This window comes from Mustela putorius, unplaced genomic scaffold, assembly GCF_011764305.1.
Source record: "Mustela putorius furo isolate JIRA1106 unplaced genomic scaffold, ASM1176430v1.1 tig00003901_pilon_pilon_pilon, whole genome shotgun sequence".
Lineage (NCBI taxonomy): Eukaryota > Metazoa > Chordata > Mammalia > Carnivora > Mustelidae > Mustela > Mustela putorius.
In genome coordinates, this window is record NW_025422049.1 from 22,633,197 (window position 1) to 22,650,971 (window position 17,775).

Here is a 17,775-nt window from a genome sequence, read left to right on the forward strand (position 1 = left end):
CTCTCCATCTATTTTGAATGTCAGTCTTACTGGATCAAGTATTCTTGGCTGCATTTTCTTCTCATTCAGTGTCCTGAATATATCTTGCCAGCCCTTTCTGGCTTGCCATGTCTCTGTGGACAGGTCTGACTTTATTCTGATGGGCTTTCCTCTGTAAGTAAGGGTCTTCTTTGTCCTAGCTGCTTTCAAGAGGTTCTGCCTACAATTATAATTCTTCATTCTTACTATTAGGTGTCTCGAGGACTTTTGAGAATCTGTAATCTTGGGGGGAAACCGTTCGGCCTCTAGTACATGAACGCTGGTTCCATTCACGAGATTCAGAAAATTTTCATGAACAACTTGTTCCACTATATCTTCTAGACTTCTTTCTTTCTTCTCCCCTTCAGGGATTCCAATAATTCTGATGCTGGAACATTTCATGGCGTCATTTATTTCCCTGATGCTATTTTTGTGGCTTCTAAGCTGTTTATTCCATGCTTCCTCCTGATCCTTTTTCTCTATCTGTTTGTCCTCCAGATCACTAATTCTATCTTCTATCTCAGTTACTCTAGCTTTGAGAGAATTTAGATTAGATTGGAACTCATTGAGAGCATTGTGAAGCTCATTCCTGGTAGCTTTCAGCTCTTCCCTAACATTGGAAACATGATCTCTGGTCTTTTTCAGTTCGGCCCTAATCAATTCCGTTTGGTCACCCATAGCTTTCTCCAACCTAGCTATTGCTTGGATAATTGTTAGGCTGAATTCTCTTTCAGATATATTGTCTATGTTGATAGCCATTAGCTCTGTTACAGAAGGCCCATCCTCTGTATTTTTCTTCTGTTGGGCATTCCTCCTCCTAGTCATTTTGGTGAGAGATGGCTGAACGGGTGTAGCTGGATGTATCGACCGTGGTGCAGTCAAGGTGCACCCTGGAACACTTCTGAGCAATCAGGGTTCCCTACCCAAATGAGGGAAAAAGAAAAGGAAAAGAAAAAGAGAGAGAGAGAGACAGGAACTTTGAAAGGTGAGATAAAAGAGAAGGTTCAGCCCAAATGGGCCCCAAGGTAAGATTTATGCAGTATACAAACAAAAACAGACAAACAAAAAGACTGATAAAAGTATATGATGAGAGGGATGCCTGGGTGGCTCAGTTGGTTGGACGACTTCCTTCAGCTCAGGTCATGATCCCGAGTCCCGGGATCGAGTCCCACATCAGGCTCCCAGCTCCATGGGAAGTCTGCTTCTCCCTCTGACCTTCTCCTCGCTCATGCTCTCTCTCACTGTCTCTCTCTCAAATAAATAAATACAATCTTTTTTTAAAAAAGTATATGACGAGAAAATATATATATATATATATATATATATATATTTGCATATATATATATGCAAATAAAGGAAGAACCTCGTCAAAAAGAACCCCAAGTGTAAGATTTATATACTATCAGGACAAACACAAAAACACAGAAACACTGCCCACTGGCGTCTTCTGCTCCGGTAGAGAGCCAGACGTGTATAATTCTGATCTCAGGCTGATTTCGTGGGTGATCGGAGTTCTTTGGAAGGTAATCAGCTCACTTTAGGGTACAGGTTGAAAGGGCGCCTCCTCCTACTACCTGCCATCTTGTCTCCCCCTATAGTCTATATTTTTATTTTAGCCTTCTCAGTCAGTATAAAGTAGAATCTCCTTGTGATTTTGATTTGTGTTTTCCTAATGGCTAATGATGTTGTACATCTTTCTTTCTTCCTTTTTTTTTTTTTTGGAAGACTGTATTTATTTATTTGACACAGAGAGAGAGCGCGCAAGCTAGGTGAATGGCAGGCAGGGGGAGAGGGAGAAGCAGGTCCCCTTCTCAGCAGGGAGCCTGATGTGGGACTCAATCCTCCAGAGCACTGGGTCATTACCTGAGCTGAAGGGAGACTCTTAACTGATTCAACCACCCAGGTGCCCATTGTTGATTATCTTTTCTTGTGTTTCTTGATCGTTTGTATATCTTCTTTGGAGAAATGTCTATTTAAATCCTCTACTGGGGTGTCTGGGTGGCTCAATTGATTAAACATCTGCCTTTGGCTCAGGTCCTGACCCTGGGATCCTGAGAATGAGCCCCACATTGAGCTCCTAGTTTAGAGGAGGGCCTGCTTCTTCCTCTGCCTGCTGCTCCCTCTGCCTGTGTCCCCCTCTCTCTCTGACAAAGTCTTTTAAAAAAATAAGATGTCAGAATGGTGGTAATGTTTCTTCAGGATGACAGACCTAAAGAGCAATGCTTGTAATGACATTACCTCCTCCATTATTATTTTCTTTAAAAGGCATATAATGCCAATTCACAGCTTGACTACCTTGGCCCCCAAGTCATGGCTATGCCTATAGTACATGTAGGTATTCAGACAGGTGGTAACTCCTGTTTTCTCCTCAAGCTGAAGGATGACATGACTTTTTAGGCCCCCCTTGCCTGGAGTCTCCTATACTTTTGGGCCTAGGATGACTCAAACATCAGAAGTACTCTACCAGGTAGATGCAAGAACTGCCAAAACAGGCCCAGCCACGGTCAAGGTCCTTCTGGGAGTCTGAGCAATTTTGGTTGGGTCATTTTCTTAAGTGCATCCCCACCCCTATCTTTCTTGGGTCTATTTCACTGGACTCTGAGAGAAGGGTTCGACCTTTCTACTTCAAATTCAAATTATCTGGTCAAATCCAGTTGTAGCTGGCTCAAAAAGGGAGTGATGCTTTAAAGTTTTATGGTATGGAGTTTAATTTCCATCCTTACAAAATTCTCCTTCATACTTTACAAGGAAGGAGGACAGGGGAAAGGAAAAAAAGAAAGCTTTATGACTGACAGTGAAGAGTCTCTGTCACTGGATGCTCTTGAGCTTATCACCTGTTCACATTGAGTGAACAGACATTGACCTATGTTGCTAAGGACAGTCATATAATGACTAATTATAGGCATCAAAAGATAGCTACTTTGCTTCTTCCTCACTATCTTCCCAAGCCCAATAAATACTTCTGGGATAAGGAAATAAATGTTCCTGAGAATAGGTCTCAACTCCCTGTCTGCTGTAAGCCACTAGAGCAAAAAAGTTGGTACTGCTTATAGGAACCAAAAGGAACTTTGAATCAAATTTTATTTAGTTTGTAAAATGAACAAGACAACTTTTAGTTTCAGCTCCAAATGGAGAGCTGAAAAGAATGGCATTACACTACAACAGGAAAGAAAGTTGGATAAAAGTCAAAATAGCAATTTTTCTTAAAGCCATCAGAGAACCGAGTTCACAGGGCAAACAATGATTCTAAAATCTAGAGAAAGACTCATGGAGGGAGAAATAGGACTTGAGCACCTACTTATCTGAGATAGACACCACCAAACAACATGTAGACCAGTAAGAACATTTAGCTAGAAATTGCTAATGAATTGCTAAAGCCTGAGTGAGTGTTAGCATGAATGTGTGAAGTCCCTGTGGCCTCAGATGTAAAGGGCTTACACTCAGGTTTTACTCCAGAAACTTCACTAGGTGTTCTCAGGTAAGATCAGGGAGAATCTGAGAAACTTGCTCCATGTGCCAGCTAAGACGAGAAGACTGTTGTCACTTAGGGTGAAATTCCAATCAAACCAAACTCCCCTACTAAACAAAAGACTTAATCTGCAGGAAAGACAACAAAATCCATATCCTGAAAGCACTGGAGGAAACCCATTGCAGCTGGGGCAAGGAAACCAAAAAACAAAGAGCTCTATGAGGAGAGGGAGCAGGCATGTGTGCTAGGCTCAGCATTGTATCTGAAGGAGAAGCATGAACACTTGTGCAGGTTATGTCACTAAAACTCAGGTTTATCATGCTTGTCTAAGATTAGAACATCAGAGAATGCCTGTCCCTCGCCTCAACACCACACTAAAAAACACTGAGTGAAAATAGCAGTGAAGGGTAACGAGATACATGTTCTTTCTGAGAAAAAAATAAGTAAAACTGAAAGCCCAACTGGAAAAACTCAAAGCCAATGGGAAGAAAACATCAAACTCAGCCCAGCTTCTAACTAGATTAAAGCAAACCTCCATACTGAAAGCTTAGCAGGAAAGACGTGCTTACCTTCAGTCATAAATTCTATTTACCTCAGTAATTACTGTCTTATACAAATCCAGTTTTCAGGTAAAAATAATGAGAAATAGACAAAGACAAGATAACAAAACATTCTGAAGAGACAAAATAAGAAACAGAACCAGAATCAGATGTGACACAGGTCTTGAAACTATCAGACAGTGAATTTAAAATAACTGTGGTTGGTGTTCCACTTCTGGCATAGCGATGTGAGGAACTCTGAGAATCCACTCCCCAGTGAAATTTCTGGAAGTTTTTTTTTTTTTTAAGATTTTATTTATTTATCTGGCAGAGAGAGAGACAGGGAGAGAGCAAGCATGAGCAAGGGGAGTGGCAGGCAGGGAAGAAGCAGGCTCCCCGCTGAGAAGGATTCCCAGGACCCTGGGATCATGACCTGAGCTGAAGGCAGATGCTTAACCTACTGAGCCACCCAGGCACCCCTGAAAGTTATTTTTTTAACATAGTCATTTAAATTCTTTGGAAGTGGTCGTAAGGGCATACAGCAAATGAAAAAAATTTTTTAAGAAAATCTACTAAAACAATAAGAACTATGATAATCTGTTTCATTTTAACCAAGATTTTCCCTTTCCTTCCCCTCTCCTAGCTCAGCATGAGGGAAACTATATACCTACAGGGTATAGCCAAGAGCACAGGTCTCTTCACCTCAGCTCACATCTGTAAGGGCCACATTATGTTTCTAGGAGAGATGAAACTTTTCATCTTGCCTTGAGTTGTCTGTTGCTCAGGCTAAGTTCTGGGTGAGTGTAACTGAAACAGCAGAGTGTAGCTTCTGCCCAGTCCACATTTATCTGAAAGAAGCTCTCCCTCCAGCACAGTGTGCTGAGAATATTGGGACCCCCATTGCCTGGGAGAAGCAAGCCAAAAGGACTTGAAGGTACTGTGCATCTTCAGTCAAATGCACATATCCTAAAGCAGGAGTGTCAGAAAAAACTGTGCTTCTATGTCAATCCCTAGCTCCAGAGCCTTGTATCAAGAGATTTTTCCTAGTGGGAGAGGCAGGCTTTTAAACAGAGTACCCAGTCCCTTTCCAAAGGAGCTGTCACACAGTATAAAGAAACTGAAGTTTAAAAGCACTGTAAAAATATGAACATTATCATGAAATGCAATTAAGGGGTCAGTAGATTAATTAGAGATGTAACTAAATGTCAGGCAGCTAGTTCACCAGAGAATTAGGGAAAGAGACAGCTAAGTAGAGCTTTAATGAAGTTGAAACAAACATTGAACAATGACTTCAAAAACGATCTCTGAAAAGAAGTTCTAATGTCATACCACAAATCTGTGAAGCAATTTATGTCCCGGTGCATTTTCTAAAACAATAGAGCAATCGAGCAACTCTTAGTAGAGATTTAACAGTTACACGTGTTCAGGGAAAGAGTCAGTGACGAGGACTGACAAAACCACTTTCATCCCACAGTGACTGTGGGCATACCCAACGTTGTACCCTCTCTGGAGCAATGTAAGAGTTTTCACATAACAGGGAAGAAATGGACATGACTAAAATAACCAGTCATGAAACAAACAAGCGAACAACAATATTAATAAGCCCCAGAGGAAGAAGACCAGTTCTCGGAGTTGATAAAATGTATTATCTGAGAAAATTGTAAGACATGAAGAGAACCAGGGAAGTATGCCCATATATGAGGAACAAAGCAGGTCTGTGAAAGTGACCAGATGTCAAATTTAACAAAAACTTCAAAGTAGCCAGTATAAATAGATTTAAAGAATGAAAAAAAAACTGTGATTAAAGAAATAAAAGCAGGTATGATGACAACGTTACATCAAGTAGAAAAAAAGTCAATAAAGAGATAATATAAAAAGAAACAAGTGGAAGTTCTGAAAAGTACAGATTGAAATAAAAAAAATCATGAGAGGAGCTCAATAGTAGATTTGAGCTAGCAGGAGAAAGAATTTGTTAAGTCTAAGATTCATAGATTTTATGTAATCTAAAGAAGAGAGTGAAAAAAGGAAAATGAACAGAGTCTCGGAGAAATAAGGAACACCATTAATCACACCAACTATACACATAATGGGAATACCAAAAGGAAAAGGAAAGGGGTCAGAAAATAATTCAAAGAAATAATATTTGAAAACTTCCCCAATTTAATGAAAAACACTCATCTACATATCCAGGAAACTCAGTGGATTTCAAGTAGGACATATGAAAGAGAAACATAGTAAAACATAGTAAAAATGTCAAAAGCCAAGACAAGCAGAAAATTTTGAACACAGCAATAGAAAAATGACTCCTAACTTATAAGAGAACCTCAGTAAGAGTAAGCACTCATTTGTCATCAAAACAATGGATGCCAGAAGGAAGGAAGACCACATATTCAAACCGCTCAAAGATACAAACTGTTAACCAGCAATCCTGTATTCACCAAAAATATCTTTCAAAAATGAAGGCAAAATAAGGACATACTCAGACAAAAAAAAAGAAAAGAAAGAATCTGTTGCTAGTGTACCCACCTTACAAAACACAAGAAAGTTCTCTAGTTCTGAAAGTGAATAACCCCAGACAATAATTTGAATCCATGAAAAACTAAGCACACATACAGGTAATTAAGTAATTTTAAAAGCATGCTTTTCCTTTTCCTTCTCTTAACTGATTTTGAAAAGCAACTGTTTAAAACAATACATTTGTAATTTCTTATTTTTGTCTATAACATATAGAGCAGAAATGTACCTGCCAATTAAAACACAAAGGAGGTGGATGGGAAAAGCTGTATTGGGCTAAGAATAGGAATGCCTGGGTATGCCCAGGAGACAAACTTTGGATTGACAAATAAATTAAAAGCAAAAGAATAAAAAAATATATATCATGAACACCCGAGGAACTATGTGATAGATGCATGCCCTAACCTCACTGAAAAGTTGGGGGGAAAAAGAGCTGACCAAGTTGCTTTAGAAAACAGTGTTTTGGCTGTATGTTTTAAGGCTCAGGACAAAAAAAGCTGTACATAAATTATGTGCTCTGGTTGGGAAAATTACAAGGATACATGATAATAATTCTGAAATTAACTATATACAAAGGTTAAATAAATAAGTAAATAAATCTTATATAAGGAGAACCATGTTTCTCACTGTCAGTGATAGAAGTTAAAAGTAAGTGGAGGGGGGTGCCTGGGTGGTTCAGTTGGTTAAGCATCCAACTCTTGATTTTGGCTCAGGTGATGATCTCAGGGTCCTGAGACTGAATCCTGCATCAGGCTCCCCATTCAGTGGAGTGTCTGCTTGAGGGCCTCTCTCTTCCCTTCCCTCTGTCCCTCCATGACTCAACTTTCCACGCCCCACACTCTCCCTGTGTGTGTATGTGTGCATGCACACATGTGGGCATGTGTACTCTCCCTCTCTGAAATAAATACACAGGATCTTTTTTAAATTGTTATTTATTTTTATTTTTTTAATATTTTACTTTTTTATTATGTTATGTTAGTCATCATACAGTACATCATTAGTTTTTGATGTAGTGTTCCATGATTCATTGTTTGTGTATAATACCCAGTACATACATAAGATCTTTAAAAAAATAAGTGGAGAGATTGGAGAGCCTGGCTGGCTGAGTCAGAAGAGCAGGTGACTCTTGATATTGGGGCTGTGAGTTTGAGCCCCACTGGTTGTAGAGATTACTTAAATAAAAGTAATAAATGGGGAGAAAGCTAAATGGATATTTGTCATAATGGACTAGAGTTACATGTATAAGTATGAACTTATGTGGGAGGGAAAGAAGAGGGAGGGAGGAAGAGACAGGAGAGAGATACAGGCACAATAAATAAATGTAAGCATGTCTTTATACAAACCATGTTTAACATACATACATCTCCTTGCTCTATCAGCTGAGAAGTCCTAGAACAATGACACTCCAATCACAACAAAAATATCTTGCATTTAGATCTTAATTACTAAATATGATTATCCAAAAAAAGTAACCAAGATTGCTTGGAGAAATGGCTGATTATTGGGTTGAAAAAAAGAAAATACAGGATGAATCTGGAAAATCCTGTAGTACCAGAAAGCAAGGAAGCAGAAAAAGAATGAGGGTATGCCAAACTGAAAGAGACCCTAAAGTCCAACGCTGGAATAATTTGGGCAAATAGCCAAATAATGATCATATTGAATCATAACCCCAAAGATTTAAAGACTCATTAGGGATGTCTTGGTGGCTCAGTAGGTTAAGTGTCTGCTTTTGGCTCAGGTCCTGATCTCAGGGTCCTGGGATTGAGTCCCACATTGGGCTCCTTGCTCTGCAGGGAGCCTGCTTCCCCCTCTGCCTCTGCCTGCTGCTCCCCCTGCTTGTGGTCTCTCGCTTTCTGAAAAATAAATAAGTAAAACAAACAAACAAAAGATTCTCTCTCCCTCTCCCTCTGCCCCTCATCCCCCTCTTAAACATGTCTTTAATAAAAAAAATTCATGAGTCATAGTGATAGAAACAAGTAGTTGTAGAAATAAGTAAATGGGGCAGGGGAGGACAAATCTTCCTTACAGAGTAGTTTGGAAGTATCAAATGTAGAAGACAATGAGTAATTTAAAAATTTACTATCAGAACATCTCTGTAATAATCACTATAGGCAAAATCCACAGAATATTTGCATAGCTTCAAATGATCTAACCCCAAATATTTATTAATTATTATGGTTGTTTTCAAACACTTAACTGCAAATTCTTTGATACTCTACCCTCCAGGATGTAGAACTTAATTCCCCTCTTTAATGTGAGCTAGACCTAGTAACTTGCTTCTAACACATACAGTACAGAAGGGAAAAACAATAACTTTACAAGTGGAGAAACCCAGCTGACATCATCTTAACCAAGTGATCAAAATTAACATCACCAGTGATCAGTCATGTTGATATCATGCAAGCCTGATATTGTAATGAAAATAGCATTTCACCTCTGTGATATTCTTCCTCCAAACCAGTAACTCCGGTCTAATTATGAGAAAAATATCAGACAAACCCATATTGAGGAAAATTCTGAAAAATACCTCACTCTTTAAAAGTGCCAAGGTGGGACGCCTGGGTGGCTCAGTGCATTAAGCCTCTGCCTTCAGCTCAGGTCATGATCTCAGGGTCCTGGGATGAGCCCCGCATCGGGCTCTCTGCTCAGCAGGGAGCCTGCTTCCTCCCTCTCTCTGCCTGTCTCTCTGCCTACTTGTGATCTCTCTCTGTCAAATAAATAAATAAAATATTTTAAAAAAATAAATAAAAGTGCCAAGGTAATGAAAAATAAGGAAACACTGAGAAACTGTCACAGAGTAGAGAAGACTAAAAAACTTGTTAACTAAGTGCAATTTTGTATCCTGGTTGAATCCTGGAACAGAAGAAAGACATTGGTAGGGAACCTGGAGAAATCTATATAAAGTCCGTAATTTAGGTAATAGTATTGTATAAAAGTTAATTTCTTTGTTTTTATAAATGTAGCATAATTACTGGGTAAAACTGTGGATAGGGTATATGGAAATGCTTTGTACTGTCTTTAAAACTCTTTTTTAGAACTAAAATGATTTCAAAGCATAAAGTTTAAAAAATATACCGGGCTGAGTTTCAAGAACCCGTAACAAAACTCTCTTCATGAACAAAAGTGACCAAACAGTTGAGGAAACAAACTGAAATGTCATTACATGAATTCATTATTCAGGGAGAAAGGGAGAATTTGACAGACTGCGGTTGACAGTAATTACTAGAAAAAAGAAAACCAGTCCACGTTATGCCAGAAAACTGTAACTACTTAATAAACTAGATGTGTGCATATATATTATATACATATAATATATATATGTATTTATTGTGTGTATGTACATGAAGCAATATTTTTTAAATACTTATCTGCCACTTTCTTTACTCAAAAAATATGTTAATATCATTCAGTGTCACTCATATGCACATTGTTTCATTCCTTTTTATATCTGCACAATTTCCACAGTATGGATAATTTCTTTAATTATTCCCATATCGGTGCAAATTTAAATTTTTCCACCAACTTAATGTTTCAACATTGGAATGGTGACAAAGTTGAACCAGATAAAGTTTTTGTGCTGATGGCATTTTCAGATAAGTGAGGGATACAAAGTAGAAAGTCAACAAAACAGGGTGAAAGTGTTAGGTTGGGAAAACATGGGGTCTAAAGGATAATACAGAGCAGGCAAGCAAGACAGCATCAAGAGGCCAGCACAGACTTTCTTTTCATCATGAATTTAATTTTTAAAAGCACTCAGCCTACATACAGCAGGGACCTTCTCTCCCCAACTCAGCTTGTGACATAGAAAAATGTTCCCTGGCCCAAGCTTTTACTGCAGCTGAAATGTGCCTCCCCTGAACCCAGAAGAGGTTCTACACAGATGCAGATTGCAAGGCTTAATTACACAAAGCAATCTAGAGAATCTAGCTGAGGTGGATTTTAAGCATGCTGTCACATATTAAAAGTCTAAGCAGTCCAGCTCAGGGATTCCAATTACTGTAGCCAACACAGATACCATGGGGACATTTGAAATGGTAGTGGTTATGACCCAGCATTTCAGGTTCACAACAATTCATAATAAGCCTTAAGCCCTGATAACTAGAAACTTTTGGCCACCATAATCTACAATGTGTGTAGCATTTATTTTTTTTTAAAGATTTTATTTATTTATTTATTTGACAGACACAGCCAGAAAGGGAACGCAAGCAGGGGGAGTGGGAGGGGGAGAAGCAGGCTTTCTGCTCAGCAGGGAGCCAGATGCAGGGCTGGATCCCAGGATCCTGGGATCATGACCTGAACGGAAGGCAGACACTTAACGACTGAGCCACCCAGGCGCCCCTCGCAATGTGTGTAGCATTTAGCTGTGAGTTCAGGAAGTGGTCAGAATCATCTGGAAGAGATGAAAAGTATCGTAGAAGTTGTGCTTTGAGTTAGGTTCATTTGTTTGGACATGGCCAATTGGTATTCCGAATAGTTTATGAAACTTTGGAAACTTATGCATGCCAAATTTCCAAATATCAGGGAACATCATAGGGAGGGATGGTAGAAGAGTTTACTTTCTGAAACAGATACAGTTTAATTGGAAATCAGGGTTTCATGCTCTACTTATCAGAACAGGAGCGGACTACCCTCAGTGGAACAGAGACCTATTGTGTTGTGTTTACTTGTGCTCTGAAAGGGTACATCATCTTAGATGGTGGCCACTTGAGTCTGCACTATGCAGGCAAACCTTTGGATCTGGAGCAGATCTTGCCATGCTAGGAACGATGTTTTCAACCCATATAGAATATGCTAGAGAAGTGAGGGAGAGGAATAGCTGTCTCAAGCTCTGCTATGGGATGAGCTTTGAAACAGCAATGAAGAAATATGCAAGAGGAGTTGCTGAATATAGAGCCTCAGAAAGAAACACCAGGGAAGTGACTTCCAAAGGGAACATAGAAAAAAATATTCTGGATATCACAGTCTTGTATAAGAGCTCCTGGCTGGTAAAATGCTTCCTCCTATCTTCTCCTCTCACACCACCTGAAGAACTTGGGGCTTTGGAGCTATCTCTGGGAAAACAGACATTCATTGGGTCAGAAGTTCAGGGTGTCTACTTCCTAGAATTCATGTCTTTATTATTAAAACTAATATGTGTATCTTTTCCATTTCTTTTTTAAAAAGAATTTTTACTTTAATATAATACTATTGTCTTCAAAAATGTATTTATACTTAAAAGCTACTGTGATAAAATTAATTTCAAGGGTTGATGCACTGAAATTGCTCAGGGACAGCAATGAAGGTAAAGGCTTGTATGATCTGGCTGTCTGGTGTGTACCAGTAAGGTGACTGATATCTCTCTTATGAGTATTTAGGAAAACAAGGTCAATATTCTCTATTGATAGCTCCATAAGAATGGTGTTCAAGTTGTTTTGACTACAGGTAAGCAGAATAAGCAGAGGTGGAACAATGAAACTTCTGTTCTAATTTTTGTCAGACAGAAAGAAGTTTCATCTGTGAGTCAATCTGCAAATAGCTTCTTCTGAAACTTGAAGACTTCTGGGAGATGGACCATTAAAAATTACAAGAGCCCTTCAAGCAGCATGTGAGCTGGAGCCTGACTCCCCACACCCCATTTTCAGCCCACCTCTGACCATCTGCCTGGTTAGATATTCCCTTCCCCTAAACTCACAGGAAAGGGCAAAGGTACAGGCAATCTTTCCCAAGGGCAATATGAGGGGTGCCGACCATTGTACAGCATGGATAGGGAAAGGGGGGATCATTTCCTGGTGGGGTGACTTTAGAGGCTGGGTGATGAAGTCTGGGCTCCTAAGAATGAACTGGATCAGGATCTAGGAGGAAGTGGAGGGCAATAGGGCAAGTGAAATAGGGCAAGAGAAAAAAAATGACCCATGAGGACAATGAGAGAAGAAGGAATACTTGGGGAACCATGAATGAGAGTTCCTTTTGATGTGGTAGAGTAGTGTGTGGCAAGGCAGAGAACATGTATCCTCAGGTTCAATTCAAATCAATGCTGAACGTCAGAATGAGTAAAGTAGGATTTACTTCTCTGATGGTGGGGTTGCCATCCAGGGCCTTAGAGTAGGAAAATAACAAGCTAAGAATAAAGAAGAGTAAAGTTTAATTTGGTAGTAAGGTGCAAGGTAAATTGGAGAGGTAGGCACTGAAGGCAGCAGATAAGTCAGAGAAGGAGTTTCCCAGACAGGAGTGAGGCAATAAGGTCCTAAACCTCTACACACAGGTTTATAGCAGCTCTTTTCATAATTACTCAAAACGAAGAACAACTTAGATGGCCGGTGGGTACATGGATAAATAAACCAGAACATCCATATAAGAGCTTTTGCTCTTATAAAAGCATGAGCTTTTGCTACAGGAAATGCTTAAATGACTTTCCCAGGCATTATGCTGAGTGAAAAAAGCCTGTCTCTGAATGTGATGTATTGTAGATTTCTTTTATGTAACATTCTGCAAAAGACAAAACTGCAGGAATTGGGAATATATCAGTGGTTGCCAGAGTTCAGAGAAGGGAGGTAAGATATGACTCCAAAGGGGTAGCATGTAGGAGTTTTTATGGAGGGAGAGATTGAACTGCATCCTGATTGTGGTGGTGATTACACAAATCTGTACATTTGTTAAACTTCACAGAACTACACACACAGAAAAGGGTCAATTTTGTTGTATGCTAATAGTTTTTTTAAGAATCAGAGTTGTCCCCTATTAAATGTAACATTCAGCAAAGAACATTTGGTGGTAGTTAATGATCATATCTTTACAATTTATTGGCTATATTTACATTAAAACTCTCTCTTGAATAACAAAATATATCCCTCAACTGTGGGATAAATTCTTCATGCTTAAATATAAATGATAAGACATTAAACCAGCAAAAGTATTTATTTTTTGAACCCTTCCTTTCCTAGGCAGGCTTTGTTGTTGGCTGCCGTATTCTAGACAAAAGATCCTAGACATTCTCTGGTGAACTAGCTGCCTGACATCCTAGACAAAAGATCCCCTCAATTCCTCCTGATTCTCCAGCTGGCTGCACTGGCCAGGATGCCATTTTTGGCAACAACACACTTCCAAGTACCACTGGATAATGGGTTGTTGGTATATAAGTTTCTTCTTTTTTTTTTTTAGGGTTTTTTTTTTCATTTATTTATTTGACAGAGAAAGAGAGAGATCACAAGTAGGCAGAGAGGCAGGTAGAGAGAGGGGGAAGCAGGCTCACTGCTGAGCAGAGAGCCCGATGCGAGGCTCGATAACAGGACCCTGAGATCACGACCTGAGCCTAAGGCAGAGGCTTAACCCAATGAGCCACCCAGGCGCCCCCAGTTTCTTCTTTTAATTAATATTTTTTTCAGCAGTGATACTCTCTCTGCTTCTGATCATAACAATTATGTATGTTGATAGTTCTTTTTTTAATGGAACAAAGTGAATGATACCAGACTATCTCCAGAGTGCCATGAATGAATAAAAATTTTACCTGCTAATAAGCCTCACACCAAATGGTGAGATACAGGGTACTCTCTCCTTTCTGAGGGTTTTGTGAGTGTATGAAAACTGTTTTCCAATTTATTTACTTGCATTTCACAATAAAGTTCACTCTGAGGAAAGCAAGTTTTTCTGGGGACTCATCTGATTAACAAGGCATCAGATCCTAGAGGACATAAAAGGTCGGTCTGAAGCCTGTTTGAAACCCAAGTGGAAGCCATCCAGCAGTCATCCTTGAAAAGGCCAAACATCTAACATTTGATAACCTGAATTCAACCAGAAAGAAAAAATAGTGGATTATTTATATAAAATTGCTAACAAGAGGAAGAAGGGCTTCTTTCCACAGATTAATCTGGGAGTCAGTTTTTTTTTAAAGGTGCACTTTTAATAAGATTAAAAAATTTTTTTCTAACACATCAGTGTGTTGTGAGAACTGTCATTTCATTTGTAGCCATTAGGGAACTTTTCCAGTCTTAAAAACTGATAAAACTATTTTGTCCTCCATATCGTGTCAAATATGATGTGGCCTCTCTTTTTAAAACATCGTGATCATTTAATATCGTGATTAAAACATTGAAAAAATTCAAGAGAACTAGTAAAAAAAAAATCCCACACTCTTACTCCCACATTCTTCTCTAGGCGCCTCTACCCCCTCTCCCCGCATTTATCACCCACGCCCTTAATGCTGGATGGGACTCCTGGGGAAATGGTGGACTGTAGGTCTCAGGGAGAAGGGGAGGTGGGCAACTTCGAAGCAGAGAGAGAAAGAGATAATTCCCCAAAGAAGAAGAAATGGTCGATTAACCCCTAAAGGCCGATCCTCCCTGGCAATCCAAGAAAGGCGAAAAGCAACTGCAGGGAGAAGATACCAGTTCTATTGTCTCTGATTGGCAAATACGAAAATAGATTGACAGTATCAAGTGGAGGGAATGCAGGGGGGCGGGCTGCAGTGTTAAATGGGAGGGGTCACCGAAGACTGGAGCTCATTGATGACGCGACCCTCACGTGACCAGGAGTCGACGTGTGCAGAAGTCCTTATAGTCCAGGGCCTGTTTCCCTGTAGCCGCTCGGTATTGCTGGAGAAAGAGAAAAGTGCCTCGGATTCTTTCAGGTCAGTGTAAAAGCGGGCGCTGCCTTGGGGACCCTCCGGTCTAGGAGCCAGAGAGCAGAAGCCAGGCGGGGTCGCCGCCGTTTTCCCAACATTGCAGCCCGCCAAACTCTGATTTTTGTGCAGGAAATTTGGGCTGTTTGGTGGGTGTGGGGGTGAGGGTGGAGAGGGAGAAGGGTGGCTAGTTGACACAGACACAGAAACAATTTGGGAAATAACGTGCGTTTTCCACTCCCTGCTTGCAGGGAACTGGTGGGCACGGGGCAGGGAGGGCGGGGTTGCCTTAAAAGGAAGGAGAGGATGAGGACGTGGGGACAACTTTAGACGAGTAAGGCCTAGAATCGCGAAAAGGACCGGTGATTCAGGTACTGGCCTGTTCGCTCAGCAAGCACTCCTGTCGGTCTGCAGGACTCTTTGGTCTCTTGGGCGCAACACAAATCGAGTGAGGGAAGGAGGCAGGAAAATCGCCCGGATCCCTGCAGGTCAGTTTGAGTGCAATTGCCTCAGGTCCCTTCGGGTAGGGATGGGGGTGGGAGTGCGAGTGGGTGGATGACACCAAAGCATATCCTGGGGTCGCCACAGCCTCTCCCCATCCGGATTAAGCGCTGGAGGCCTTTGCAGAGCCTGCAGCGGAAATGGGGCGGGAGCGGGGGAGGCTGGAGAGATGTAGAAGGGGGAGGGGAGGTCTGAGACTGCACCAGCCGATCTCAGGTGAGTGGCGGGAGATTGGGTCCGCGAGGGAAAGCCCGAGAGGGCGGGAATACTGGAGACCAGCGTCTAAGGAGGGGGTTAATTGCTTCCGCGCCGCCCGCGTTTCTGGGCTGGGAGCGGCCTGTTAAGCAGGGCCTGCTGGGAAATGGTGGGCTGGAGCGGGAGGAGGGAAGATGGAGCTGGAGCAAGAGGGGGAGGGACGGGAGGTGGAGGAAGGGGTGGAGTCAGGGGAGTTCTGAGTCTGAGGACCTAGCCTCCTCCAGTTGGAGAACTTTGACAATTAGGGACCTGAATGAGAAGAGGCCAGTCTCCCTGGGAACCCATACTTTGGCGGCTGGTCTGTTTGTCTGGCATCTAGTTGTTTTGTTTCCTTGTTTTCTAGGATTAATTTATTAAAAAAGAAATAACAGAAAAATACTCAACATGCAAAAGTCTTGTGAAGAAAATGAAGGAAAACCACAGAACATGCCAAAGACGGAGGCAGACCGCCCTTCGGAAGATGTACCACAGGAGGCAGATGGAAATCCTCAACCTTCCCAAGAAGGTGTAAGCCAGGAAGCAGAAGGAAATCTTAGAGGAGGGCTGACCCAGCCTGGCCAGGGGTTTAAAGAGGACACTCCAGTGAGGCATTTGGACCCTGAAGAAATGATAAGAGGAGTAGATGAGTTGGAAAGGCTTAGGGAAGAGATTAGAAGAGTAAGAAACAAGTTTGTGATGATGCATTGGAAGCAAAGACATTCACGCAGCCGTCCTTACCCTGTGTGCTTTAGGCCTTGAATTCTTTTTTTGTCTGATACTAAAATCTGGCCCCTGCTTCTTTCTGTTAGTGTTTTCTGATGTATCTTTGAACTTCGTTTTACTTTATAATCATCTGGTGAAATTTTGTTTTAGGTAGTTTCCTTGTTACCAGCATCTCACTGGATTTTGTATTTTGACCCATTCTCCAGGTCTGTTTTTCAGTTGGAAAGTTTAACACATTTGCATGGAAATATATTCGTTCTATATTGTAAAGTAAAACATAACAGGTTATAAAGCAGTATATTTAGTATCAGCTCACATATGTAGGATTAAATCCCGAATTTGTGTGGGTGTGTGTTCTACATGCAGACATATATCAAAAACGTAACTGCTTATTTCTTTATGCTTATATGTATTTTTTTTTCACGAACACATGTCACACACACACAAAGAATTAAAGTTTTATAAGTAAGAGTTAAATAATTTGCAACCAGCTTATAAGGGCAATGGGGGCACCTAAACTCTTGATGGAAGAACTATTAAAAAAAATGTAAACCTCAAGTTACCTCTGGATTTCTTAGCCAGAGGAATAAAACTGGCAATTATTACAGATATACTTGCTTAAGACTCGGTCTTTTTCACGGGGAAAACATTTGGCTCACAGGGCTGCTGTGAGGAAGAAATGAGGTGACTGAGCTGGGCTTGGTGGATTCTTGTTCCCACCTGTGCATATAGAACCCCAACCCGCAGCAGAGCATCAGTTATTTGAGGGCGGGCCCTGACACGACTCACCTGTGCTCAGGAACAAGTCCATTAGTAGGCAAGGCAGTGGGGGGGCTTCATGCCAGTATTGGTTGAGTCCTGCCCTCTCTTCCCCTGGGTTCTGCCATGCCTGCTGGGCATCTGCGGCCTCTTCTGCTGGCCCTCACTGTTCCTGGTGCACTGGGGTCTGCCCTGGGTGTCAAAATCCATTCACTTTCCTGGAGTCCCCAGTGGGCTGAACCCCTCACTCTGTATTTTGAAACCTCTCTGCTTCATTGGGACCCTTCACACAGGTAAGACTGCTTGGGCCACGATACCTTGCAGGGTTCCTAGCAAGACGGCCTCTTCTGTTTTCAACCCCAGAACCCCTCCTCTGTATTAGAGGTTGGACAAGATGAGGCCGTTTTTGGAGTTGGACCAAGGTA

At 41.1% G+C, this 17,775-nt stretch overlaps 1 protein-coding gene across 2 annotated transcripts; it reads left to right on the plus strand.

Moving 5' to 3' along the window:
* The first annotated feature begins 15,005 nt into the window (after positions 1-15,005).
* On the plus strand, positions 15,006-17,202 carry TCEAL8 (transcription elongation factor A like 8). Of its 2 annotated transcripts, XM_004781758.3 has the most exons (3): positions 15,006-15,142; positions 15,548-15,621; positions 16,233-17,202. In XM_004781758.3, the coding sequence occupies exon 3, from the start codon at positions 16,274-16,276 to the stop codon at positions 16,625-16,627; it is 354 nt and encodes a 117-aa protein (XP_004781815.1). In that variant the 5' UTR covers positions 15,006-15,142; positions 15,548-15,621; positions 16,233-16,273; the 3' UTR covers positions 16,628-17,202. The 2 variants fall into 2 exon arrangements, with proteins under 2 accessions (XP_004781815.1, XP_044924230.1); XM_045068295.1 differs by lacking the exon at positions 15,548-15,621 and having other exon boundaries at positions 15,021-15,142.
* The last annotated feature ends 573 nt before the right edge of the window (positions 17,203-17,775 follow it).